We start from the raw sequence: 27,996 nt of genomic DNA on the forward strand, positions 1-27,996 counted from the left end.
AGTAGGTGAGTAGGCATATTCTAATGCCCTATTAGTATACGCATGTCTGAATCTCGCGTGAATTAGTACGTCATATTAGTACTGCTTTAACGCATATGACCGACAATTGGTTAGAAGAAATTGATGCAAACAGATTAGTAGGAGCAGTGATGTTGGACTTCAGTGCAGCGTTTGACCTGATAGATCACAAAATACTGCTTCAAAAATTAGAATGCTATGGTTTTACACCTTCGTCTCTGTCATGGATGGGGAGTTACCTATCCAATAGGAAGCAGCAGGTGTTCTTTAATGGTCAATATTCATCTACTAAGACAATACATTGTGGTGTGCCCCAGGGTAGCTGCCTTGGGCCTTTGCTATACTCGATCTTTACAAATGATTTACCTTTTATTGTGAAACATTCAACTGTTGTTATGTATGCAGATGATTCCACACTGTACTATTCTGCAAAAACTCCTCATGATGTTTCAAATCTATTAAATCATGACTTGCAGAATATAAGCAAGTGGGTAAAAGATAACAAATTAGTTTTAAATGTAGACAAATCAACATCTATGATATTCTGGAAAAGATCAAAACTAACTACCCAGCCCTCTCTGAACTTGTCAGTCAATGGGCTGCAGCTAAGACAAGTGATGCAAGCCAGGTTACTGGGCGTCACCTTGGATTCTTACTTGTCTTGGTCAGCTCATATTGATGGAATGATAGCTAAAATGGGGAATGGTATTGCAATGTCCAGAAAATGTATGTCATATATTCCTATGTCCATTGCTAAACAGGTTGTCCAGTCTCTTGTTCTGTGCCATTTAGAAAACTGTCCAATTATATGGTCGTCTGCATCACAAAAAGACCTTCGTAAGCTTCAAGTGGCACAAAATAGGGCAGCGAGGACTGTCCTCCAGTGCTCTCTTAAGACTAGCGTGGCCTTGATGCATAAACGCCTTTCTTGGCTCACAGTTGACGACAAAATTAAACTACGATTAACTTCAATATTGTGGAATGCAGTATTTATGAAACAGCCACAGTTTCTCTCTGAGCAGCTTGTTTTTGTAGGAAGTGGACACCTATATGCCACCAGGCAGGCACTAGGTGGTGACATAAAACTTCCGCTTCCCAGGACAAATTTGATGAAACGCACATCACTTTACAGAGCAATATCTATTTGGAATCGACTCTCTGTCTCATCACGCAGAATTCAGAACAAATACAAATTTAAGAGGACAGTAACCCAGGAACTGCTGCAAATGACCTCGTGAAAGCTGGAAAATATGTTCTTTCACTTGGTAATATTTTGAATGTAATTGCAATGTTTGAATTCTTTTGATTGTAATTTGTGTTGTTATTGCTTTGTGTAATTTTATGTTGTGAATATTTTAAAGAGGACCCCAGGAAGATTAGCTGCCATTAAATGGGCCGCTAATGGGGATCCTAATAAAACAATAAAACAATAAACCCAGGTAATTCTCGCTTACTCTTTCATGAATACTAAGGATTCGTACATACTTATTTCCTCGCCTGCTGCTTTTTCCCTACGATATAGCAGGGAAGTATGCGATTTTGATTTCTAATGATTCATGTACAGTCAGATGTTCCTTGTCTGTGTCAGTAAATCACAAAACGGTCAACTTCACATTGTTTCTCTTAATAGGATGAAAATAATCTGTTATTTAAACTGTGATTACATTATATATTGAAAGCGATCAAAGAACTCTTCCTCTACAATCGCTGGAGCTGTCAATCAAACAGCGCAAGTTTATCAGTGACTGAGTTCTGGACTCGCACCAAGACTCCAATAATAGCCTATAGTAACGAATCCCTTAATTACATTGTGTTTGCACTGTTAGTTATGATTCGTTAGTGTGCAGAAATCGAGTTGCAAAGACCAGATTGCTGCATTCATGCTCTAAACATGTCCGTGATCGGCTACATGCTCATCACTGCAACCTTTCATGCCACGATCTAAATATAATGCTATAATCAACACTTCACGGTTATTTAACCTTGAGAGCTGTAATAGTAAAAACGCGCTAAAGGTTTTCGAGGGAGTTCCACATGTAATAGCTATTTCATATGCAAAGATATAGCAAATCAGAGCAGTGGTTTACACTGAAGTCTTTCAGCAGATACGCTCCTTCAAACAGAGCGTTTAAATCAGAGGCTAAAATCAGGATTGGCAAATGCTTTTTATTTCTAAATTATGACAATTTTCTATGTAAAAATCATACTATCATTATAAGTGCACTCCAGAAAACATTATACAACAATAAAACAATGCAGTTCATGTACCCTTTAATCAATAGCTAGTGAAGTTTGATTGTTTGTCAAGGGAAATTTTTGGGGAAGAGATGTGTTTTGTTTCTGTAACATTTGTGTAAAAGTGGCAACAATAGCCTATAAAACAATAATTCATATTTCAAGTAACTTGTTTTAGCTATATATCAATATATATATATATCAATATATATATATATATATATATATATTGCATTAAAATCTCTCTCTGCACAATGCAAAACAATGAACCTAGATTGTAATATAAGGTACAATGGGTTTAAAAATGTGCTTATCACTACCCCCATAGTGTAAGATTACAGAATATATATTGTGAGTGACACAGAGGCGTCACCAGGTTTTTGCGTAGTTTAGAGTGACAACTTTGATGTCAAAATGCATACAGGTTGGGTTTGACTCTGCTATTTGAAGAACTGTACATTTTGAGACATCAGAAATAAAAAGGAACAAAACTAATGTGATTTATATTGATTTAAATATGTAATAATTTACATTAAAACAAATGTAATAAATCACCTTTTAAAACTAAAATTGCACCAGATTTTTCCATTTATATTTAAACAGGCATTTACAATATGAGAGATGAAGTGCGTGTAAAAAATACAATAATAATGTAGCCCACATAAATTGCACAGAGTCAAAGTAATTGCTGTTATTCTCCATTCCCCTAGATGGCGCTGCTTCATGTGTATTGGCTGAGCCACTCGGTTGTGTAGCTAGAGAAGATGAGCGATCTTTTTTTCCTTTTCCTTTTCTATCCTCTCGTCAAGTGCCCAGAGCCATATAGAGAAAAGAGTTGCGACACTTCCATAGACCTTCGTTGTAATCAATGGCGGCGCTCGTAACCGCCTACTTCCGGGATTTGAAGATCGGAATAGTTCTAAACACTGTCATTTGGCCGTTGGACCCCATTCACTTACATTGCTCCGCGTCGAGTTGTTCCAGAGGTAAAGTTGCTGAAATATCGACCTCTTTTGAATTGTCAACTGTCTAAATTGTATCAGAGGCCCTTTGCGATGCTTATACTGGTCTTTATTTGTATATGCACAGCGTAATTATTTATATTTTATCTTGGTTGTTTCAACCAATTTTCAAGCACTGCATGCTAACTAGTTAGCTAGCGCAACTTCGTCAGCTGTGACAGTAACAGTTAAGAGTTCGGTAATGAATCGCTACCACCTTTATACCACCTTTATAGCAACTTTGATTTTATTTTTTTATTTTTTTAGGATTTAACTTTTCATTATGTGACGTGATGTTGACTGAGTTTGAGTGGTGAATGCTGCAGGTCGACTTGTTCCAGAGGTAACGTTTCTGAAATATCTCTTTTGAATTGTCAACTGCCTAACGTTATGTATCACATGCTCTTTGTGATGCTTATACTGGTCTTCATTTGTAGTTTGTAGCGTAGTTTATTTATATTTTATGTTGGTTGTTTCAACCAATTTTCAAGCACTTCCTGCTAGCAAGTTAGCTAGCTTGACTTCGTCAGCTGTGACAGTAACAGTTCGGTAATGAATCGCTACCACCTTTATAGCAACTTTGATTTGGTTGAATTTTTGGGATATAACGTTACTAACTTTTCATTATTTATGTGACCTGTTGGCTGTACATAATTTGTATCAGAGCCCGTCTCAGATAACGTTACTCATTTACTGTGAGGAAACTTTTTATTGTAATATCCAATAGTTTAATGATTGTTCTTTAAAATTATTAGTAGTCTTATAACAAACAGTAGACTACTAGACAGCCTACTCTACAGCAGTGAATATAGAATGAGCCTAAAACATGGTCATGCATTCAAAATATAAAAAAAAAAAATTAAAACAAGAATTTTTTTAACAAAATAAACACTTTTTTTCAGCCTCATGTTAACAAAGGCTGCTGTGGTGGTGGTAGCTGACGATGGTGACAGCGGCTCCTGTTGGAGGTGAACGGCAGCTGGCGATGGTGGCTAATTATGTCTGCTGCTAGCAGTTGGTGCTGGTTGCTGCTGCTGCTGCTTGTCGGAGTGACAGCTGGCGGCAGCTGTTGAAATAAGTGGAGGCTGCTGCTGCTGGTGACTGGTACTGGCAACGGCTGCAGGTGATGACTGCTGAAAGAATAGGAGGTTGGAGGCTGCTGATGGTGGACTGGGAATGGACATGCCAATTACATCCATGGCAACGAGTAAGGTACTTGGCAGTTGCCTAGTTGTTATGACCTTCGGTGAAGAAATCTGTTTGGTCTTCTTTGCTTTCTTACTCTGACTCTTGCTGCCAAGATAACCTTTATATTTTTCCTTCCTCTCAGCCCTGATCCACTTTGATGCAATCCTTAACCTCAGCCTGATGTATGTGGAGATGATTTTTTTCTTCAGGTCATGGCATGAGGGAAGGTTGCTGTCCAGTAACATGGCCTCCTGTTCCAGTTGTGCCACTGCATTTGAAGACTCCATGAGGGAGTCACTCGTCTTCACTCGGAACAGCTGCTCCACGTTCTGAATGAGAGTAAAAACTTCCTCAGATGGACGGTAAAGTGCACCCCTTTTAAATTCTTTCAATTCCAGCAGAACAGCGCTTTCATTTTCACCACTGATGACATTTTGTACTAGTGTACACTGACATTTGTCACAAAGTGAGAAGCTGATGACTCTTTTCACAATGTATCCAGCCAGGTGGTATAGCACACAGGACTCTGTTTTGGTGATGTCAGGTGGTGTTGTCAGGTCCACCAGCTGCTCCACTCTTAGAACATCAGGAGGACAGCAGCTGCTATTCTGCGTGTCCAGGAAGTCGGCCAAGTGGTCCGAACCATCCTCCAGATAACTGCCAGTATGTACTGGTGATAGGAACTGGCCCACGGTGACAGCGCGCAGTGCATATTGGAACTCTACAGGTGTTGGGACAGAGTTCCTCACACGAATGGATGAAAACGTGTTTTCCAGGCAATCCTGGGTGAAGCGGCTTGTGAGCACAAATTTGTGCCCTTTACTCAACATGTCATGTTGGACCTCCAGGATTGTGGTTGTGGCCATCACCAGTCCTGTCTGAACTGGTTTCCAGCTGCCCTTGGGACCGATCTTCAGGCCCCGAAACAGATGAATGGAGTCGCGGAGGAAGCTGATGGCCTTATTATACTCCTCCATCTTAAAATGACTTAGGGCAGTAACAGCATTGCGTGATGACATGAGGTCAAACCAGTGGTCCACCTTCTCCAAAAACCATGAAGTGGTAAGGTAGGATTTTGGTCTATGCTCCTCTGCCACCATATACCTTAGAGCAGCACTAGTTGACTTGCTAAACACATGCATTGCTGAACTGACCTTCATCTTTTCAAAATGGCTAGGCTCCAGGATACCTCTAGACAACTTGGGTGCCAGCTTTAGGGCCATGCCCTCTTGGTACGATACCAGATCTTTCAGAGGGCCAACAGACACCTGACTGGACGGCAGCTTCTCCTTGTCCACCACATCTTGTGGTATGGTGATGACGTGACCATTGACTAAGGCACTCTTCAAGTTCTTTACCACGTGTGGCACGTCAGGCATGAAGTAGAGGCGCTGGTGTGGCTCCACAGGATGTACTATCCACGGCTTGGTATAGGTCACCCCAAAAGACTTCCACATTGCCCTATTGGGGCTCCCCATGTCAGTGGTGATGTTTACCACATGAAGCCCTATTGACGCCGCTGCTTCCAAGATGCTGAGTATTATGGGCTTGTACACTGCGCCATCAGTAGAATTACCGCTGTAATGGTAAGCCACAACCTGTTTCCACCGTGTGGTTGCACCAGCCAGCATGAACACTAAGGCATGAGTGGCCTGGCCTTTGTGGCCAGGTAATGTTGTGTTCCCAAACAGCCTCCCTGTTCCCAGATGCAGCTCAACGCTAGGGGTGATGGTCATTTCATCCAGGGTGAGCACACATTTCTTCTCCATTTCGTTCATGCCGTCTGCCTTCAGCCTCAGCATATCAAACACCTCCCGCAACACTCCTGGCTCCAGTTTAACATGCTGCATCCTCCTCTGAATGGTCCTGATGTCAGGCAGAGGCATATTCATGCCTTGGAGGGTTTTATATCCTGTAGTGCCACAGCAGAACCTAATTCTGATTGCTTTTTTCACAGTTTCTTTCCCCCACCTTATTCCCTGTTTTTTTGAATGCCCAAGTGCTCTAATTTGGTCTGTGTTGAAGATCGTTTTAAACTTTTGATTGATCAAATTTTGTTTTGTTTTTAATGCCAAATTAATCCGTTTCTGTTTTACCAGAGCCCTCTCTGCTCTCCTTCTGAGTAATCTCTCCATTCTCAGTTGCCTCATTAGATCCTCCATGTGAGCCCGATCATAACTGACCCTTGGCAGTCTGGACCCTGGAGCACCTGACCCTGGCAAACTGGCCTCTTCAATGCTGACCTCTGACTGACTGGCCCCTGTAAGTATGTTGACATTGGTTTCTCTCTCTCTGTCTGTTATGTCCCTTTCATTCCCTTGGATCTCCACCTCAATTTCTCCCTCAATCTCTGTAACAATAATAAGGTATTCTTTAAAATTTCTTTAAATTTTTTTTTATATTGGACAGATTTTCCTTTTCTTAATGGCATAAACAAGATTTACTCCCTTGAAACTTAAACTGGAATGTCACTGTTTCTGTCCCTGCAACTTCCTGAACTGGCACGCACACATCACTGTTGAAGTACAATTTATCCATTTTGTACAGCGTACAAAACAATCATCCAGACAAGAATAATTGCAGCAATATTATCAAACTATAATGCGTTGCTATTGACGACGGTCATAAGGAAGGAAATGCCACAGAATTTAATATTTCTTTAAATTAAGTGCATATTTGCTTGTTTTATTAGTTGTTTGTTGATTTTTAAATAAAAAAAACTTGCTGAAATGTTTTCAGTGTGAGCATGAACTCTTTTTACACTTTCATGTCGTTACAACAAAACCGTGATATTGATAATCATGATATTTTTGGTCACAATAATCATGATATTGATATTTTTGGTCACAATAATTATGATATTAAATTTTCATACTGTCCCATCCCTATTTGCACCTATTGTCATTTAAGGGTACACTACACTCCTATAGTGACATCATTTAAGTTAATCTATTGCCACTGGTAAAGTTTGAAAAGATCTGTAGATCATCTACTGTTTTGAAGCTGTATGTAATCTGAAGGTTGCATTATCAGTGTAGTCTATCCTTAAATTATATAACATGGGAAACATTGTTAGCTGCGTATATCATACCGATGTTTAATGTGCCATAGGTGTGGTCATTATTTCTGCCATTAACAGCTTGAGGAATACTCCTTGCTGTGGCTTTCCTCCTTTTCCCTGGAGCACCTGACCCTGGCAAACTGGCCTCTTCAATGCTGACCTCTGACTGACTGGCCCCTGTAAGTATGTTGACATTGGTTTCTCTCTCTCTGTCTGTTATGTCCCTTTCATTCCCTTGGATCTCTGCTTCAATTTCTCCCTCAATCTCTGTAACAATAACAAGGTATTATTGATGTTATATGTATATGCTGCCTTCAGATTTGCACCTATTGTCATTTAAGGGTACACTACACTCCTATAGTGACATTAATCTAAATGAATATATTGCCAATGGTAAAGTATGAAGAAATCTGTAGATTATCTATATGTGGTGTATGAATCTTCTGGAAAATCCCTGAACTGTTTTGAAGCTGTATGTACTAATCTGAAGGGTGCATTATGAGTGTAGTCTATTCTTGAATTATATAACATGGGAAACATTGTTAGCTGCATATTTCATACCAATGTTTGATGTATCATAATAGGTGTGGTCATTATTCCTGACATTAACAGCTGGAGGCATTCTTCTTGACATGGCTTTCCTCCTTTTCGGCTTAGGCCGATGTATAAATACTGTTGGCACAGCATCTGGCCTCAACCTCAAATTTCCTCCTGATTTGTTGGCAATAAATTGGTCATCTTCAAAGTGTACCTGTAGGTAGGCTTAAAAAATCAGTTTCAACTGCACACTTTAAATGTTATTGAAGAGTAATAATTTTCTGCACTCGGAAATATGATGCCCTTTAAATTGTCATGTCACCTCTGTGAACATTACTTACATGACACAGTTTTCTGCTGTTGTTGTTGTCTTGTGTCACACACAGGTTTTGTCTTTTAACCATTGCCATCCACCTCTTCCTTCGCTCTATGTCCTTAGGGAAGCCATACATATGGAATCCCTTATTGGATTGATTAGAGCATCCAAATGCTGCACATCCAACCATGGTATGACCACTGATCTATTAAAATGTCAGGTGTTACCAATAGCCATCAGAACTCAGACATCATTGAAAATCACAGAGAGCGGGTGACAACTTCTCCCCAACCACTAATGTCCCTCTGACTTGGATTAGGTAAGAGGTCAGAGTATATGATCAAACCAGGATCCTCCTCTCTTGCTCTTCATGATGTTTTGAGGTCGCTTAGCCTGTTATAATGATTGCTGTTGTAGTAATGACACATGGTACAGTATGTTTGTGATGTTTCGAATATGTTGTTGACTGGGTTGTCCCAGGTATATAGCGCTACTTACTAAGTCCTCTTTTGAGTCTGCTTTTAACTGTATTCTCTCCCCTTATTGACCATTGTCCCCATTCTTACTGCTGTATAGGGCCCAGGAAAGCAGATGAGACAGAGGATGTCCCTTTCACAAAGGAACCCTTGTTGTTGTTTTTTTGTATTGATTTTTAAATGGTTAGGTTCTGGGATGCTCTAGAGTTCTGTAAATAGTAATTTTTATTTTTTGTAAATAGTTGTACAACTTAAAATGTTTGATAAATAAATGTCTTTCTCCTGACATAAGGGGACTATTTTTATTTTATTTCATGTATTGTTTTGTTGTGTAACACCCTCACTTCACCCTATTTTCTCTCCTTTTCTGTTCTGAGTTGCTCTATTAGATCCATATGGCCCCTGGCAGTCTGATCGCTGGATCACTCACCTCCCCCTGGCAAAGTGGGCTCTTCATTTTTATTTTTGAAAAATCTGTTTTTGTTGCCCTTGTTTTCAACAGCTGTTTCTTTAAATAGTTTTAATATTCATCATTTCAGACTCCCTCTCAGAAAGTTAAGTACTTTTAATAATTTGAAACTCCATGTTTGCATCTGCCTTCAGCCTCAGCATATCAAACACCTCCCGCAACACTCCTGGCTCCAGTTTAACATGCTGCATCCTCCTCTGAATGGTCCTGATGTCAGGCAGAGGCATATTCATGGCTTGGAGGGTTTTATATCATGTAGTGCCACAATAGAACTATATTTGCATTTTTCTTGTTCACTCACACAAGCACGCATTTTTGTTGTTTGTCATTGTTTAATAAAAAAAAAAAATTATTTGAAAACCTTCATTTGTATCAGCCATGCTTAATTTATGTCACAAGTGCTGTATTGTAACAGACGTTTAAATGATTTATTAGTTAATTGCTTAAGTTACTTTGAGTTACAGCTATACCCTTACTCTTAGAAAAATCTTCACTCTACACTTAGCCTACTTATAAATCCAAACATAAAGCGTAAATTTGTTTTTAATCTGTTAAAGTTTTGATAATGTGTATGGCTTAATCATAAAATTATATTCTTAGTCTTAACATGGTCATGTTTTACATTTGTGGTTCTGGGGTGGTCTCTTTCATCAGAAGAAATGAGCTAGCTTCTGTGACTTCAGAACGGACCGTCACGGCAAACCTCTGCGTGATCACGAAGGTAGGCTAATGGCTGGATCGGAATTTATATCAAAATCATGAGAATCAATAGCCTAATACAGGCCAGTTGTGCTAAATCATGAGACGTTTATTATCAGATTAATGATATGCCAAAGTTAAGTTGGAGCCGCTACAGCCAGTGCTATTACCCATGCGAACATGGACACTAAGCTTTTCCCTCCAAAAATATAACCTAAAACTTCTAAATAATGCAGTATTTTCGTTGTCACCCTGCCTCTCCAAATGCAAAACTGGCATTAAAAAAATGCAATACCAGCTGAAAAAGTACTTGGGTGTGTGTTTTATTTCATATTACCGTTCAATAATGCAGTCGCTGCTGTCTGTCCCATAGAATAACATGACAGCCAGCGTATGTTTTAGAACTATTGGGGCTTACATGAACCACGTGACAGCCATAGCGGCGACATCAAAGAGTGTCGCAACTCTTTCTCTCTATGGCTCTGCAAGTGCCTCGTGAGATGAAGACAGTGAGATAAATATAGTGAAGCAGACCATTTAATACACAGGAGAAAAGATTTTTATGTTTATATAATCTTGTAAGAGTGGCAAGAAGCCTTAGTTATTGTAAACTGCCGTTTACACTTTTGTTTTTTTCTTTGGATGAGTTTAAGAATCTCCGGTGAGTACAACAAGAAAAAAAAGAAAACTTTCTGCTAGCATGTCATCTTAAGTTGATTAAAAACGAAACAATAATATATTATGTGCACTTTATGTTACTTTACCAATCCTTGTTATAATATAAAACCAGTCGGAGATAATTGATGTTTATTTTTGCTAATCTACCGTTGCTATTTAAAACGCCATTTTGTTTTATACATGTGCGTTGTTAATGAAGAGATGGCGTAACGTGAATTCATGTATGTTTATTCAGCTACGGGGTTACCCTAATGGGCTAATGTTTTGAGGCGATCTAGAGCCAGCATAAAGGATGTTTGTAACGCCTTTTGCCATTCTATTTATGGTTATATGATTTGAGTTCAGTAACTTTCTGAATTATGTTTAATTCTGTGAAATAAGCACTTTGCACTAGTCACGTATACTTTGACTGTTTTCCAAGTCATATTTGAGGTGATATGTTACAGTGCATTATGTTCATGTTTAAACTGAGTGATATAGAATTACATTTGAGTCACATTGATTTTTGAATGTGTAAGTGATAAAGCCATATAGTCTACAGCTACTAATTAGATATTTTGCATTTGCTGTATCCAGATTGGTTTTTTTGTTGTGCATATTTTGCCACTGTTGAGAGAGTGATTCTACGGCGAGCCAGTGATCCAGTGATTCAGCGATTCAGTGACTCAGCGATTCTGGAGTGTGACTGTAACCAGTGGCCATCAACTCGCTAAGCTGGTGGACTGCACGCTTTTGGATACATCATACAGATAAGATTTATGAGATCTCCAACGTTATCACACACTGCCCGGGTAGTGATTTGAAATAAGGCCTTTTATTCAACAAACCACACAGGAACTGAATTGAAACTCAACTGAGTTGAACATTGAACTAATTGAGCGGACTGACTTTTTTTTCTTTCTTTCACTGACTGACTATTTTTTGGGGGGAATTTGTTATTGTTTTTTTCCTAATTGATTTCACAATCTATGTGGAATGTAAAAATAAATGTTTTGATTTTGCATTTGTTATTCAAACAGTGGTCGTAGCCAATTCATTTCAAGAGCCGAACCTAATTCTGATTTCTAATGATTGAATATCATTAATATAGGTTATTGTGATATTCTCATTGGTGATTTAAGTTGCGATAGTTACATCTAGTGGCGAGCCAGCCAGGAGTGTTTTGAGCACGACCAAGTCAGTAAACGTACATTCCAGAGTTCTAGATACGTACTGCTACTTCTGTGACTTACAATTTTGTTTTATTTTTGTGAGGTGTCATTACTGATTGTATTGAGTGAAACTGTTTACAGTGTAGACATGGATATAGAACAGGAATTCGGTATTAAGGCAGACCGGTCCATTGTTGTGTTAGGCGTTACCCACACTGATACAGACAAAGATATCACTGAAACCCTTGAAAAGTATGGCACAGTAGCTAAAGTAGTTAGGCTGTCAAACACAGAAGAAGTGGATAAATGTAATGTCATTGTAGAATTTGAATCAGCCGCTGCTGTTGTTAAGCCCAAGTTACCTTTTGACATACAGAATATCAATGACACTGTAGTGACGTGGCGTGTTGATAGCATTAAAGTACTCACACAGACAGTCACAGACTCTAGCGACTCTGATGGCAGTAGCAACACTGATTCTGACCATAGCACAACGCCCCTCATTCATAGATCCAGGAAGAAAACAGACGTTAATAAGCCCTCCCCACATGCTTCCACGCAAGTGAAGATGAAGCCCAAATCAACAGCTAAGGGAGGAGTCGCTCCCACTTCGACTGATGATCTGGATGAGGAAGTGTTGAACCCACCAGAGGTGAGACGCATTGTTGTTGAACATGTGATAAAAAATGATGCACCGAAGTCTCAAACTGAATCCAAGAGGTTGCGTTCATTCTCTGGCAGAGTGCCTAAGCCACCAGGCGAAGCCGACTTTGAAACATGGCTACTCCATGTAGAGCTTATGTTCTGCGACAATGTCTCTGTTGAAGCACAGAGGAGAAGAATATTAGAGAGTTTGCTTCCTCCAGCCTCAGATATCGTCAGGCAGCTAGGCTCATCGGGTCATCCCAGAGACTACATGAGGCTGTTGGAGTCTGCTTATGGCCTGGTAGAAGATGGTGAAGAGATATTTGCCAAATTCCTGAACACAAACCAGGATCCAGGAGAAAAGGCTTCCACTTACCTGCAGAGATTGCAAACGCTGCTGAGCACTGCAGTGAAGAGAGGAGGAGTAAGGCCGTCCGATGTAAACCGTCACCTGATGAAGCAGTTCAAGCGTGGCTGTTGGGACCACGACCTTGTTCTTCAGCTAGAGCTTAAAACTGATAAACCCCTTGACTTTGCTGAGCTCTTACTGCAGCTGAGAACAGAAGAGGACAAGAGAGCGACCAAACTCGACCGTATGAGCCGCCATTTAGGGGCCTCCAAAGGAAAATCCTCTGTGAACGTTCAAACGGTGGCCAACTTCTCCTGCCTTACTGATCACAATGCCAGTGTGTTACAGGCATACATATCTGAGACTGAAAGCTTGAGGAAACAAGTTGCTGAGCTACAAATGCAGCTTAACACCAAGAAATCTAAAAAAGAGAGAAGACGTGAGGCTGCAGCTCTTGGGTCTGGCCAACATCCACCCCCACTCCAAGCTGAAGCTCAAGTTCACCAAGCAACTCCCCAAGTTACACCTAGAGCACAGCCAAAAGCCTGGTTCTGTTTTAGATGTGGGGACGACGGCCACATAGCCAGAATGTGTGAGAACCCCATGAACAAGGAGGCAGTAGACCTGAAGTACAAAGAACTGAAGTTAAAGCAAGATGAGTGGAAAGCAAGACAGGGCTCTTTAAACTGGGCGAGGCTCCGGTAGAGGGACGTCCCGGAGCCAATGACAGAGACAGTAGTCCTAAAAACAAATGGAAAACCCAAAGGGCCAAGTGTTTCTCCATTGGACCCACTAGAGACGATCTCATGAATGGATTAGTTGGATCAAGATCATTAGTTAACGTCACCATTGGAGGAATTCAACATGAGTGTCTCATTGATTCAGGCTCACAAGTGACCACAATCTCCAAGTCGTTTCATGACTCCCATCTAGCTTCTCATCCAATTTGTCCTTTGGCTAACCTCATTGAAGTAGAGGGAGCAGCAGGCCAGCGTGTACCTTATATTGGTTACATTGAGATTGATATACTCTTTCCAGAGACTTTCACGGGTAGCCCCAAGACGGTTAGCACACTAGCCCTCGTCGTTCCTGATTCAAGTGTCTCCGTCCATGTCTCTGTCCTTATTGGCACTAATGCTCTGGACGTTTTGTATGAAGGGTTCAGTGAGGAGATTGGTGAGCCTGTCCTTGAAAACTGTGCGTACGCTGTTCTCATCCAACATCTGCACAGTCTGTATAAGAACAGAACACAAGACAAAAACAGAGTGAATAAAGTAAAACTTCTTCACAAAAAGTCAATAGTCGTCCCTGCAGGCCAGAAAGTGGCAGTAGATGGCTATACAAGGAACGTGAATAGTCTTCCTGGCACTACCCTATTGGTAGATTTCCCATCCCATTCATACTTACCAAGCGGGTTGACTTTTTGCAGTTATGTCATGTCAAGTCCCAGACAGACGTCTTTTAAAGTGCCTGTTTTGCTCAAGAATGAAACCCCACACAGCATTATAGTGCCAGCACACTGTGTCTTGGCAGAGCTCACCGCTCCATTATCTGTTTCCCCACTTACCTCTTTAACGGGCGAGGACCTAACCAAGAGTAAAAAGTCACCCTCTGCTAGCACCACAACTGGGTGCTACACACTGCACTCAGTGTCTCCAAAAAACCCCATCACTTTCAATTTTGATGATTCGCCTCTCTCCGAAGAGTGGACAGAAAGGATTACAAAGAGGCTGAATTCAATTTCTGAAGTCTTTGCAAGTGGTGACCTTGACTATGGACATACAACAGCAGTCAAGCACAAGATCCGTCTTTCTGATCCAACACCCTTTAAGCAAAGAGTGAGACCCATCCACCCATCCGATTACGAAGCTGTCCGGCTCCACTTGGAAGAGCTGTATGACGCAGGCATCATAAGAGAGTCTGAGAGTCCATTTGCATCACCTGTTGTAATCGTAAAAAAGAAGAGTGGCAAAATTCGATTATGCATTGATTACAGAAAATTAAATGCTCAGACCATCAAAGATGCATACGCTTTGCCAAATATTGAGGAGACTTTTACAGCTCTAACAGGATCGAGATGGTTCTCTGTGATGGACTTGAAGTCAGGCTTCTATCAAGTGGAAATGGCAGAGGAGGATAAGCATAAAACAGCCTTCGTCACTCCCATGGGATTTTGGGAATTCAATAGGATGCCGCAAGGGGTAACAAACGCTCCAAGCACATTCCAAAGAGTCATGGAGAAATGCATGGGCTCCTTGAACCAAAAAGAAGTTCTTGTTTTTATTGATGACCTTATTGTGTTCTCAGAAACCCTTGAACAGCACGAGGAGAGACTTATGCGAGTTTTGAACAGACTGAAGGAGTTTGGGCTCAAGTTATCGCCTGAGAAGTGTCATTTTTTCAAGAAGTCAGTAAAATACTTGGGACATGTTGTCTCGGAGAATGGAGTGGAAACTGACCCTGAAAAGATTTCTGCACTCACAACTTGGCCCCAACCACACAATATTAAAGAGCTTAAGTCCTTTCTTGGATTCACCGGATATTACAGGAGATTCATCAAGGACTTTTCAAAAATTGCAAAGCCTCTCAATGATCTCACTGCTGGCTACATTCCAGCAAGGCGGAAATGCAAAGCCAAGTCCTTTTCCATCACTGACCTTAAGTCACCCTTTGCTGAAAAGTGGACAGTTAAGTGCGAACAAGCATTCAGGACTCTCATTGACAAGTTAACAACCGCTCCAATTTTGGGCTTTGCCAATCCTCGACTGCCATATGTTCTCCATACCGATGCTAGTCTTCATGGCCTTGGGGCGGCTCTGTATCAACAGCAAGATGGACAGATGAAAGTTATTGCCTACGCCAGTAGGGGGTTATCAAACTGTGAGAGGAGATACCCCACACACAAGCTAGAATTTCTTGCCCTTAAGTGGGCAATAACTGACAAATTGTCTGACTATCTCTATGGAGCTGAATTCACTGTTGTCACCGACAACAACCCCCTGACTTATATACTATCATCTGCCAAACTAGACGCTGCTGGCCACCGGTGGCTTGCAGCCCTGTCAAACTTCAACTTCAGTATCCAGTATCGGGCCGGCAAGAGAAATCAGGACGCCGACGGCTTATCTAGGCGCCCACATGACCATGATGAGACAGACCTGAGTGCCAAAGCTGAAGACGATAGAGTGTTGCAGTTCCTCTCAAAGTTTCTAAAAGAACAGAGTGATTCCAATTTTCCAAGAGAAGCAATTAAAGCTGTATGCCAGAGACATGAGCTAGATGGATCTTCCAGTACAGAGGAAGAGGGTAATCACTCGCCTGTGATTGTTGAATCCCTTGCCATGGATGCAAGTGCTATCCCAGCCGAGTTCACTCATGCTGATATGCTTCCAGGATCCAGCACCCTTCCTAGAATGTCACAGTTGGAATGGGCTGCAGAACAGAGAGCTGATCCAGTAATCAGTAGAATTCTGGACATACTCACCACAGGAAAACGCCTCTCCTATCGTGTCAGACAGAAAGAGGACAGAGAAGTCCAACTCTTGCTTCGAGTGCAGGATCAACTCGTCATTGACAATGCGGTCCTTTACCGTAAAAGGATGAACAGCGGTGAGCCACTTTTCCAGCTTGTTCTTCCCACAAAATACCGTGAAACAGCTCTAGAAGGGCTCCACGATTCACTTGGACACATGGGATTTGAGAGGACCATAGACCTTGTCCGAATGCGCTTTTATTGGCCAAAAATGTCTACAGACGTAGATAAGAAGTTGCGAACTTGTGAGAGATGTATTCGTCGCAAAGCAAAAGCTGAGAGGACAGCCCGTCTTGTGAACATTAGGACCAGCAGACCGCTCGAACTAGTCTGCATGGATTATCTGTCTTTGGAACCTGATGGCCGTGGGACAAAGGACATACTAGTAATAACTGACCATTTTACAAAGTATGCTGTTGCAGTACCTACTGCAGACCAGAAGGCCAAGACAGTAGCCAAAACATTGTGGAACAGTTTCTTTGTTCACTATGGCATACCTGAGCGTCTACATAGCGACCAAGGTCGGGACTTCGAATCTGCTGTAATCAAAGACCTCTGCCTGCTGTTGGGGATCAAGAAAACTAGAACCACCCCTTATCACCCACGCGGCAATCCTGTGGAACGGTTCAATAGAACGCTTTTGGAGATGCTTGGGACTCTAGAAGAAGAAAGTAAGGCCAGGTGGCGTGACTACGTGCAGCCTTTGGTGCACGCATACAATTGCACCAAAAACGACACGACAGGGTTTTCTCCTTATCAGCTAATGTTCGGGAGACAGCCAAACCTCCCTATCGATGTGGCCTTCGGACTAAACCCAGAGGGGCAGAGCAGAACCACTCACACTGATTATGTGAAAAGGCTCAAAGAAAATCTGCAGGAGAGCTACAAACTTGCAGTGGAACACAGTGAGAGAATTGCTCAGAAAAACAAACAGAGATATGACATGAAAGTAAGAGAAACCATCTTGGAAGTAGGAGACCATGTCCTTGTCAAGAATGTTGGAGTGCGGGGCAAACACAAGATAGCTGATCGTTGGAGTCGAACTGTGTACAAAGTAGTAAAACACATAAACGATTCTCCTGTCTATGTTGTAGCACCTGTTCATTCTGATGGCCCTGAAAGGACACTGCATCGTGACTTGCTCTTACCTTGTGGTTTCCTGGCTCCATCCATCGAAGCAGAAGTGAATCAGCATAAGCAAAAGAAAGGCACAGTGCAACCTGCTCAGATTCCAGTGTCTGAAGAGAGAGAACAGCTGAGATCATATGAGAGTGAAGAGGAAGTTGATTACGACTACCCAGAGGAAGCGCTGGTGACAATTTACCCACCCGTCACTGTTGTCCATGAAATCCCTCATACTGACCCTAAGCCTTCTTCAGGAGAGGAAAAATCCATCATAAGCCCCGAGGAATCAAGCCTGAGACCTGAAGCTGAGGTATTCCATCCAACAGAGAATTGGAAAGGAAAGCTTCACAAAGTCAAAGGGGGTAATGATTTGCCTAATGACATAGGAGAGAAAGTTGATATGAGTCCTGCAATCGAGAAAGTTGAGATGAGTCCTGCAATTGAGAAAGTTGAGATGAGTCCTGCAATTGAAAAAGTTGATGTGAGTCTTGAAATTGAGAAAGATGATGTGGTACAAACCATACCTGAAAAAGAACATGGAGACAAAGAGGAACCTGTGAGGAAAGAAAACCATGATGAACAATCAGAGCAACATGAACCTGAGGATTCGAGTGTGAATGATGTCCAACAACAAGACACAGAAGTGCGAAGATCAGTTAGACAGAGGGTAGAGCCTGACCGGCTGACTTACCAGACGTTAGGAAATCCCTTGACTTTAGTTATGCACTCCTTGTTGAATGGTCTTGACCAGGCTTTTACAAAAGCTTTGGACTTACATCCCACACTTAATTTTACCACTTTAGGAACAGACCAAATGACTACTATTTAAGTAGGTATAGGTACATGCAGGGACGCATGCACATTCAGGGGGGGAGGATGTAGCCCACATAAATTGCACAGAGTCAAAGTAATTGCTGTTATTCTCCATTCCCCTAGATGGCGCTGCTTCATGTGTATTGGCTGAGCCACTCGGTTGTGTAGCTAGAGAAGATGAGCGATCTTTTTTTCCTTTTCCTTTTCTATCCTCTCGTCAAGTGCCTCGTGAGATGAAGACAGTGAGATAAATATAGTGAAGCAGACCATTTAATACACAGGAGAAAAGATTTTTATGTTTATATAATCTTGTAAGAGTGGCAAGAAGCCTTAGTTATTGTAAACTGCCGTTTACACTTTTGTTTTTTTCTTTGGATGAGTTTAAGAATCTCCGGTGAGTACAACAAGAAAAAAAAGAAAACTTTCTGCTAGCATGTCATCTTAAGTTGATTAAAAACGAAACAATAATATATTATGTGCACTTTATGTTACTTTACCAATCCTTGTTATAATATAAAACCAGTCGGAGATAATTGATGTTTATTTTTGCTAATCTACCGTTGCTATTTAAAACGCCATTTTGTTTTATACATGTGCGTTGTTAATGAAGAGATGGCGTAACGTGAATTCATGTATGTTTATTCAGCTACGGGGTTACCCTAATGGGCTAATGTTTTGAGGCGATCTAGAGCCAGCATAAAGGATGTTTGTAACGCCTTTTGCCATTCTATTTATGGTTATATGATTTGAGTTCAGTAACTTTCTGAATTATGTTTAATTCTGTGAAATAAGCACTTTGCACTAGTCACGTATACTTTGACTGTTTTCCAAGTCATATTTGAGGTGATATGTTACAGTGCATTATGTTCATGTTTAAACTGAGTGATATAGAATTACATTTGAGTCACATTGATTTTTGAATGTGTAAGTGATAAAGCCATATAGTCTACAGCTACTAATTAGATATTTTGCATTTGCTGTATCCAGATTGGTTTTTTTGTTGTGCATATTTTGCCACTGTTGAGAGAGTGATTCTACGGCGAGCCAGTGATCCAGTGATTCAGCGATTCAGTGACTCAGCGATTCTGGAGTGTGACTGTAACCAGTGGCCATCAACTCGCTAAGCTGGTGGACTGCACGCTTTTGGATACATCATACAGATAAGATTTATGAGATCTCCAACGTTATCACACACTGCCCGGGTAGTGATTTGAAATAAGGCCTTTTATTCAACAAACCACACAGGAACTGAATTGAAACTCAACTGAGTTGAACATTGAACTAATTGAGCGGACTGACTTTTTTTTCTTTCTTTCACTGACTGACTATTTTTTGGGGGGAATTTGTTATTGTTTTTTTCCTAATTGATTTCACAATCTATGTGGAATGTAAAAATAAATGTTTTGATTTTGCATTTGTTATTCAAACAGTGGTCGTAGCCAATTCATTTCAAGAGCCGAACCTAATTCTGATTTCTAATGATTGAATATCATTAATATAGGTTATTGTGATATTCTCATTGGTGATTTAAGTTGCGATAGTTACAATAAGAAGGATTTTGTTTTAGTGAATACATGCAATGCATTATTGACCTTCATGTCTCATATACAGTTATCAAGAGAACAGCAGAATAAAGTTCAAACTGACTATTCTTGTTCTACAAAATATGACTGGTTAATGTAATTTATGAGAAAATTAATTACAAAACAAGTACATATTCTCTGGAAGCCGGGATAAATGAGTAAACTCAGTTACTGCATTTCTGCCATGTCTGGACACACAAATCTCATTTGATTACTTGCAATTAATAGTGCAGACAGTACGCCTGAAAATATCTGATATGAGATCTGATTGCTTGAAAAGAATGAGTTTTTAGGGACCCTTCATATCTCTGATTTGCAAACTATTCCATTGTTTTCATTGTCATTCACACTTTTAATTGATGTCTGAAGTTTTTGAAGTTCAGTAACGTTGAATCATAAATCATGTTACAGCGGTTGAGAAAAGAGAAGAGCAATGCTTGATCAAACTGTCAAACACTAATAATCTGACCCTTAGATTAAATCACTCTATTAAAACAATAGAATGTCAAATTATTTATTAGTGCAATATTTATAAATCATGGATGTGAATGTAAACTTTGCTCAATTCCATTCAATTCACATTTATTTGTATAGCTTTTTTTTTTTTACAATACAAATCATTTCAACAGCATCCCGAGACAAAACAGAAAAGCAAATGGAAAATACTTAGCTTTGGGCAATGGGCAACTTTGGGCAACCCTTTTTCTCATGATTCCATAGATGAGATAATTGGGTGAATCTTTTCTCACATGAAGAGCACTGATACGGTTTCTCTCCAGTATGAACTCTCTCATGAGCTTTCAGGGTTCCTGACCGAGTGAAACTCTTCCCACAGTGTGAACACTTGTACGGTTTCTCTCCAGTATGAATTCTCTGGTGTTTTTTTTAACTGTGCGTTTGTAGTAAAGCTATGCCCACAGTCAGAGCACACATAAGCTCTCACACTAGTATGAATACGCTCATGCACTTTTAAATACGTCAGTTGTACAAAACTCTTTCCACATAAAGAACAGACGTGAGGCTTCACAGCAGAATGAATTTGAAGGTGTCTTTTTAAGTTTGATTCCCCACCAAATGTTTTATCACACTGATCACATCTGAATGATCTCTGAACAACAGAGTGAGAGAGCAGATGATCATAAAGAGCCCTTTTCTGAGTGAATCTCTTTCCCCAATGAGTGCATGTTAACAGATTTTCTTCAGTGTGAATTTTCATGTGTTTATTAAGGTCTGATTTGTGCACGTAAAACAGTCCACACTCAGAGCAGGTGAAAAATTCTTTGTCTCCATATTTTCCAGCTTGTTTTTGTGTGAAATTCTCTTCAGTCTTTGAAACGACTGCATTTCCATCTTCATTTTTGAAATGAGATTCTTGAAACAGATGTTGTTTATCTTCATTTTTATCTGTCATTTCTCCATCTTCATTTTTGAAATGATGATATTCTTGAAACAGATGTTGTTTATCTTCATTTTTATCTGTCACACCTCCATCTTCATTTTTGAAATGATGAGATTCTTGAAACAGATGTTGTTCGTCTTCATTTTTATATTTCAGTTCTCCTTCTTCATTTGTGAAATGATGCTGTTTGTCGTCATTCACTTCCATCGGGTCTAAAATCAACCCAAAATTCCCAAAATTCAAATAAAGCACAAATCCAGTTTACTACGGAATCTATTGTATCTAGTTTTAGATGTTTTGTTATATCCTCCTGAGAACCAGAAACTTTTTTTGTGTGAACTTTTTGTTGAATATTTAGATAAGAGTGCTAAATTTGATTCAGTTGTAATCAGGGTTTGAAATTAAATGAACACCCACCAAAAATCAGCTGTGGCGTGTAACACTTTCAAATCACTAGCAAATTTGGCATGTTATTATGTTAACTCACCTTGCTGGTGGTGAAGTCCGTGTAAGCCAAATCTGCGCAGATTTAGCGCAAGTCGCGAGTCATTAGATATATTAAATACATTGTATTGCGCAGAATGTGCGCATACCTGGCTTACTTGAACACACACGTCACTAAGCAACAAATAACGGTGCGCTTGTTCATTTACATTAAAGCAATAGCGGAGATTTAAAAAGCGTTTGGTTAACAGAAAAGACATTGCTATTTTCCAACATCCTACTTTTTTTCTTTTTTGATGTTCTTTGTACTATATTGATCTGTACACATAAAACACATATTTGGTAATGAGGATGAAAGAGGAGGCGTGAAATGGCTGGATGACAGGATTTTTTTTTTTTTTAATAAGTAAAACTTTAAAAAAAAACGTTTAACTTTATAGGCCTATATAATGTGTGTGTGTGTAGTTCTATATATATATAACTGACGTAGTTAATCTGGTTCATATATTTATTTTATTTTTTTTTGGCTAGGCAATGTTTGAGGGTGAGCAAAAACGCACTCTTTTGTGTCTGTTCCTTTAAATGCAAATGAGCTGCTTCTCCCGGCACAGAGGGCGGAGCTTCAACAGCTTGCACTCACACAGACATGCACTGAAAATTTCAAAAACTTTTAGCCTTTTATGTTCAAACCGAATTCAGACAATGATGGAGAGACTCAAGAACATGTAGAAGCAACAGGATATTTCTGAATGGTTATTTGATGCATTTATGAAGCTTATGTGTAGTTATGTTCTAGTCATTGATTAGCATATTGTATCTTGATAATCTATAAATCGTGTTCCTGGGGGGTTTATGTAAATTCTAGGGTTGGGGATGTCACCAGCCGTTTGTTGTAGTTCTTAAAGTATTTCTTTAAAAGCAAACATATCCCTTTGCTTTGAACTTTGAGCCTTGTAACTTTGCAGATGTTGTTTATGCTCAAACAGCAACATTACACACTAACCAAAGTTAGAAAAGTGAAATCATAATCAACCACCCCTTTAAGAATGTAGTGGCCAAATTGGCCGGTGTTCAGTACAAGGGATTTTCATAGGAAAAAGTCTCAGCCTGGGTCTCAGGAGGATATGTGAGTTTTCATCCTAATGTTCCTCATTAATCATTAAAGAGAATGAAGGAAAACACCAACCTATTTGTTCCTCTGTATCTTCATCTTTTATTCTGCAGGGTTCTTCCTTAATCTCCATCTTTACAATAGTATGTCCGTAGTTTCTCCAGGAGTATTTCCTCCTGCTTGCTTCTTCTCCTGTGGGAAGATGGGAATATTCCCCAGCATTTAAACTCTCATGAACGGCTGTGGGAGCTTCACTGACTGAAGGAGTGAATTGTGGTCGTTGTTGCTCATTTAGCAGATGATCATCACACTTATAATCACTCTCAATTCAGGTGTAAATGTTTTGCTCAAACAACTGTTCAGAAACAATTCAACTCCTCTAGCTGATTTTTTATCTTGCTCTAACATAAGATATGATTTACATGCATTAAAAAACGGTTTACCGGGTTTAATTTGTTCATTAAATAAAATGAAAACACAACTCATAATCTAAAAAAGGCTTCATTACGTCGAAACAGTTTTATTGGTTATTGGTAATTATTTATTGATATTTTTTAGGAAATGTAGAGGTTTATAAAACGATTGTGTTTGTAATTTTGGCCTAGTCTGCCCCTGATGCTAAACCCTTGTTGAAAATAATAAAACTCTTTATTATTCTGCATCTCTCTGGTAGCGAGACTTTTCCTTTTACAGATGATCCAAAGCGGTCGTAGCAATTACTTTGTTTGGAGCATAAGAAACAAATAAAAAATGTTTTTGAAAAAAATATTTTATTCATATTTTATGCTATGTCCTCTGTAGTTAATAAGCATAATAAAAATAAACTGGCATGATAAGACAGGCCTGCCCCCAACTAAAGATTTTTCTAGTCGACTAGTAGTTGTTCATTTAAGCCATTGGTCGACTAATCACACATTTATATTAATTTAATTTCTTAAATATATACTGAGGAGAATACTAAACCATAATTAACATTTAGACGTAATATATAGTCTATTCTGTAGACTCTGCACACACATAAAGAATATTAAGAAGATGAGAAGATAAAAAATAGCAAGGACATTTTTTTATTATTAGGTAGTTTTTTCTGTGTTTTCGGCTGCAAAGATGAAGTTGTTGACGCTGACATTTTTATGAAAGATATAACAGAATGATTTGATGCACTATTTTACTTTATGATATATGTGTGTAAAATTGCCATAAATGTGTTGTCCCATTCTATACAATGCATGTAATTTGAATATTAATGTGTTTTTGTGGCAACATGTAATGAAAAAAGAAGTGTATTAATGGGAGTAATAACTTGGCAACATTTTCATGAGAATATATGATATATAATTGATTTCCCTATTCAGTCGTCGCGTCTCCTCAAAATGCCTGATAAACATGCTGTAAGTCCTGGTCACTGTTGTGTTTAACTCATTACAAGTAACTTGAGTTACGTAATCAGATTACTTTTTCAAGTAACTAGTAAAGTAACGCATTACTTTTTCAATTTACAACAAAATATCCAAGTTACTTTTTTAAATAAGTAACACTAGTTACTTTTTCACATTTATTGACTGACAGCTCTCCTGTCCTCGTGTTGAGAGAAATAAAGTGAGGAGGTGTTGTGTGTGAACATTATGGTTATTTAAGTTCTAGACTAAACGTGAACGTGCATTTACTCATCTCACTTGCACAAAAACATTCAGTATTCCTAAAAACTAATAAAAACAGTAAAATGCGATCTCAAAACTTTCTAATTAACTATATTAAACTACACATATATACTTTATGTATTTAATCTCACTTTATTAACCAATGTTTTTGCTGCTGACCTTCAATGATATTTATGTACAACTGTGACATAGTTAATCTGGTTCATATATATATATATATATATATAATTTTTATTTTTTTGGCTAGGTGAAGTTCAGAATGTCCGGAAACTTAAATATGTAGTAGCCAAATTGGCCAGTGAGTGAAAAAGCTAATTTCAAACCCTGGTTGTAAAGGTGAAACCTCCAAACATTTGGTATCTCTGAAAAGTCCTGAATGTGCTCTTTACAGGACTGTGACATGAATGAAGATCTTAGAGAAATTCGCTAAAATATAATGTCCTCTACAGAGGATAAAGTCTCAGCCTGGGTTTCAGGAGGATTTGTCAGTTTTCATCTTAATGTTCGTCATCAGTGATTAAAGAGAATGAAGGAAAACACCAACCTATTTGTTCCTCTGTATCTTCATCTTTTATTCTGCAGGGTTCTTCCTTAATCTCCATCTTTACAATAGTATGTCCGTAGTTTCTCCTGGAGTAATTCCTCCTGCTTTCTGCTTCTTCTCCTGTGGGAAGATGGGGATATTCCCCAGCATTTAAACTCTCATGAACGGCTGTGGGAGCTTCACTGACTGAAGGAGTGAATTGTGGTCGTTGTTGCTCATTTAGCAGATGATCTTCACACTTATAATCACTCTCAATTATCCAGCTTTAAGTGTTTTGATCAAAATAGTCGTTTAGAAACAATTCCTCAAATTGATTAGATTTTTTGAGAAAGCAGGGGACAATATATGAGAACAAAATAACGTCTTTTAAATGAAAAATAGATAAAAGGATAAAAAAAAATATATATTTTAAAAAACGAAAAAGTACACATTTAAATCCACACGCATACATAATGCATACAAATGACAGAAATAAGCTGTTAGAACAGAAAATAGATTGTGACTAAATTGTATTTCAATAGAACGGCAATCTTGACATTTAATCAGAACTATTTTGCGCATAGTTTATAATATAAATATATTTCAGTTTAATACAACGTTTACTATAACAATATTAACTAAACTTGAAATGATTACAAATTGGATGTAAGAAATAATAGTACAATGTTAGGTTAAGTTTTCCCAAATGTTAAACATGAGAAACAGAGATTTATGTTATAACACTTATGTATAACACTTTCTTGCAACCAACTCTAAATAATGACAATCAAATAATTAATTTATCTTTTCAAAGGTGGTTATTATCAGAAATTAGCAATAAATTTCCAGCACTGTTAAACTATCAATTCTTCAGTTCAGTTCAGAAAGAAGCTGAATGAATATTGATGAGGGTTTATTGCTGTAATCATACATCGATTAAACGTGTGCAAATTACAGACAAAGGAATCGTTTGCAATTCAGAGATATGGACAATTTGTCACGGTTCATGAATCCACTGTCTCTCTCTTGTGTGTGTGGGTGTGTGTGGGTGGGGGGGGGGGGGGGGGGGGGGGGGGGGGGGGGGTTCGTGGATCGTTGTGTTCCAGTGTTATGTTCCAGTGTTCTTCTCTCACCTTCCTCGTGTGGATTATCTTCGTTGTGCATCATCTTCGTTTGGATTGTTTGTTCCCTGGATTCCTGAGCACGCCGATCACCGCACACCATCACCGGGTTTTGAAGCAGTCATCTTCATTTTTGAAAATGTACTTTTTTTTTAGCAAGTTTAAAAAAAATTTGTAACAAGTTTTAAGACAGTGTATGCCATTTACATTGTAGAACAAAATGTCAAAGTATGGTCAAGTTATGTTATTCATAAGCTTTATTTTACTCATAAATAAAAAAATAAAAAAACCCCACATTATTAAACCCCATAGGGAAATCTCAAAGGAACCAACGGCGAATTAGACTTTAGTTTCTGACGTCATCCCTGCGCTACTGTATTCTTTGAAATATTACAAAGCAAAAAACGTCCTTTTAATGATAGGCAAGGCAAGGCAAGGCAAGGCAAGGCAAGTTTATTTATATAGCACATTTCATACACAATGGCAATTCAAAGTGCTTTACATAGAAGAAATTAAAATAATAAAAAGAAACAAGAATAATTAAAACAGTTTAGAAAAATCAAATGAAATACAATACAGTACAGTCGGACGAACAGCTGCACAGTGCTCATTCAGTAAATGCACAGCTAAACAGAAGTGTTTTGAGTCTGGATTTGAATGTGACAGTAGGAGCACATCTGATCTCTTCTGGAAGCTGGTTCCAGCTGCGGCTGGCATAATAGCTAAAAGCAGACTCACCATGCTTAGAGTGAACCCTTGGTATTTCTAGCTGATATGATCCTAATGATCTGAGTGATCTGTTGGGTTTATATTCAGTGAGCATATCTGCAATGTATTGAGGTCCTAGGCCATTGAATGATTTATATACCAGTAATAATACTTTGAAATCAATCCTAAATCTAACTGGGAGCCAGTGTAAAGACCTGAGGACTGGTGTGATATGTTCATATTTTCTGGTTCTGCTCAGAATCCTGGCGGCAGCGTTTTGTATGAGCTGCAACTGTCTTATGGTCTTTTTGGGAAGGCCAGTGAGGAGTCCATTACAATAATCCACCCTGCTGGTGATGAAAGCATGCACAAGTTTCTCTAAGTCTTGTCTGGAAACAAAGCATCTAATTCTTGCAATATTTTTCAGATGATAGTATGCTGATTTAGTTATTTCTTTGACATGACTACTGAAACTAAGGTCTGACTCTAGTGTCACACCAAGATTCCTAACTTGATTTTTAGTTGTTTGACCCCTAGAGAGAAGGTATGCGTTCACCTTGAGAACTTCATCTTTGTTTCCAAACGCAATAACTTCAGTTTTGTCTTTGTTTAATTGAAGAAAGTTTTGACACATCCAACTGTTGACTTCATCAATGCATTGGCACAGGGAGTCAATGGGGCTGTAATCGTTAGGCGATAGGGCTAAGTAGATCTGTGTGTCGTCTGCATAGCTGTGGTAAGCAATTTGGTTGTTTCTCATTATTTGGCTCATTGGGAGCATATACAGGTTGAACAGGAGTGGCGCAAGAATTGAGCCTTGAGGGACTCCGCATGTCATGGATGTCCACTCAGACTTATGGTCTCCTATACTCACATAATAACCTCTCCCATCTAAGTATGACCTGAACCATTTTAGGACTATCCCAGAAAGCCCCACCCAGTTTTCCAGCCTGTCAAGAAGTATGTTATGATCGACAGTGTCAAATGCAGCACTGAGGCCGAGTAGTACCACCACTGATAATTTGCCTGAATCAGTATTTAAGCGAATATCGTTTATTATCTTTATGAGCGCTGTCTCTGTGCTGTGATGCAGTCGGAAACCAGATTGAAAATTATCAAAGTATCCATTCGAGCTTAAGAATTTGTTCAGCTG

At 39.2% G+C, this 27,996-nt stretch overlaps 3 protein-coding genes across 4 annotated transcripts in view; 1 reads left to right on the forward strand and 2 right to left on the reverse strand.

Moving 5' to 3' along the window:
• Positions 1-27,996, reverse strand: part of LOC309478174 (uncharacterized protein) — a 253,102-nt gene that overhangs the window by 204,963 nt on the left and 20,143 nt on the right. The window lies entirely within an intron of this gene.
• LOC309477557 (paraneoplastic antigen Ma3 homolog) lies at positions 10,497-13,528 on the forward strand (the record flags this gene model as incomplete). Its single annotated transcript, XM_082140831.1, has 2 exons — positions 10,497-10,661; positions 11,255-13,528. The coding sequence occupies exon 2, from the start codon at positions 11,978-11,980 to the stop codon at positions 13,526-13,528; it is 1,551 nt and encodes a 516-aa protein (XP_081996957.1). The 5' UTR covers positions 10,497-10,661; positions 11,255-11,977.
• Positions 19,860-26,241, reverse strand: LOC309478158 (uncharacterized protein). The gene is made up of 3 exons (XM_082141748.1): positions 26,148-26,241; positions 22,906-23,022; positions 19,860-21,487 (listed from the first exon to the last, which is right to left on the reverse strand). Exons 1-3 carry the CDS (start codon positions 26,236-26,238, stop codon positions 20,667-20,669), a joined length of 1,029 nt encoding a protein of 342 aa, XP_081997874.1. The 5' UTR covers positions 26,239-26,241; the 3' UTR covers positions 19,860-20,666.

Source organism: Leuciscus leuciscus (assembly GCF_965113295.1).
Source record: "Leuciscus leuciscus genome assembly, chromosome: 16".
NCBI classification, from domain to species: Eukaryota; Metazoa; Chordata; class Actinopteri; order Cypriniformes; family Leuciscidae; genus Leuciscus; species Leuciscus leuciscus.

Bases quoted from the DNA above. Each gene is read 5' to 3' on its own strand.
- LOC309478158 (XM_082141748.1), bottom strand. From the start codon at position 26,238: ATGGTGTGCGGTGATCGGCGTGCTCAGGAATCCAGGGAACAAACAATC. The intron at 23,023-26,147 runs GTGAGAGAAGAA...ATCTTCCCACAG, and splicing joins AGATAATCCACACGAGGAAG to GAGAAGAAGCAAGCAGGAGG. The intron at 21,488-22,905 runs GTTGGTGTTTTC...GGTTGATTTTAG, and splicing joins AGATACAGAGGAACAAATAG to ACCCGATGGAAGTGAATGAC.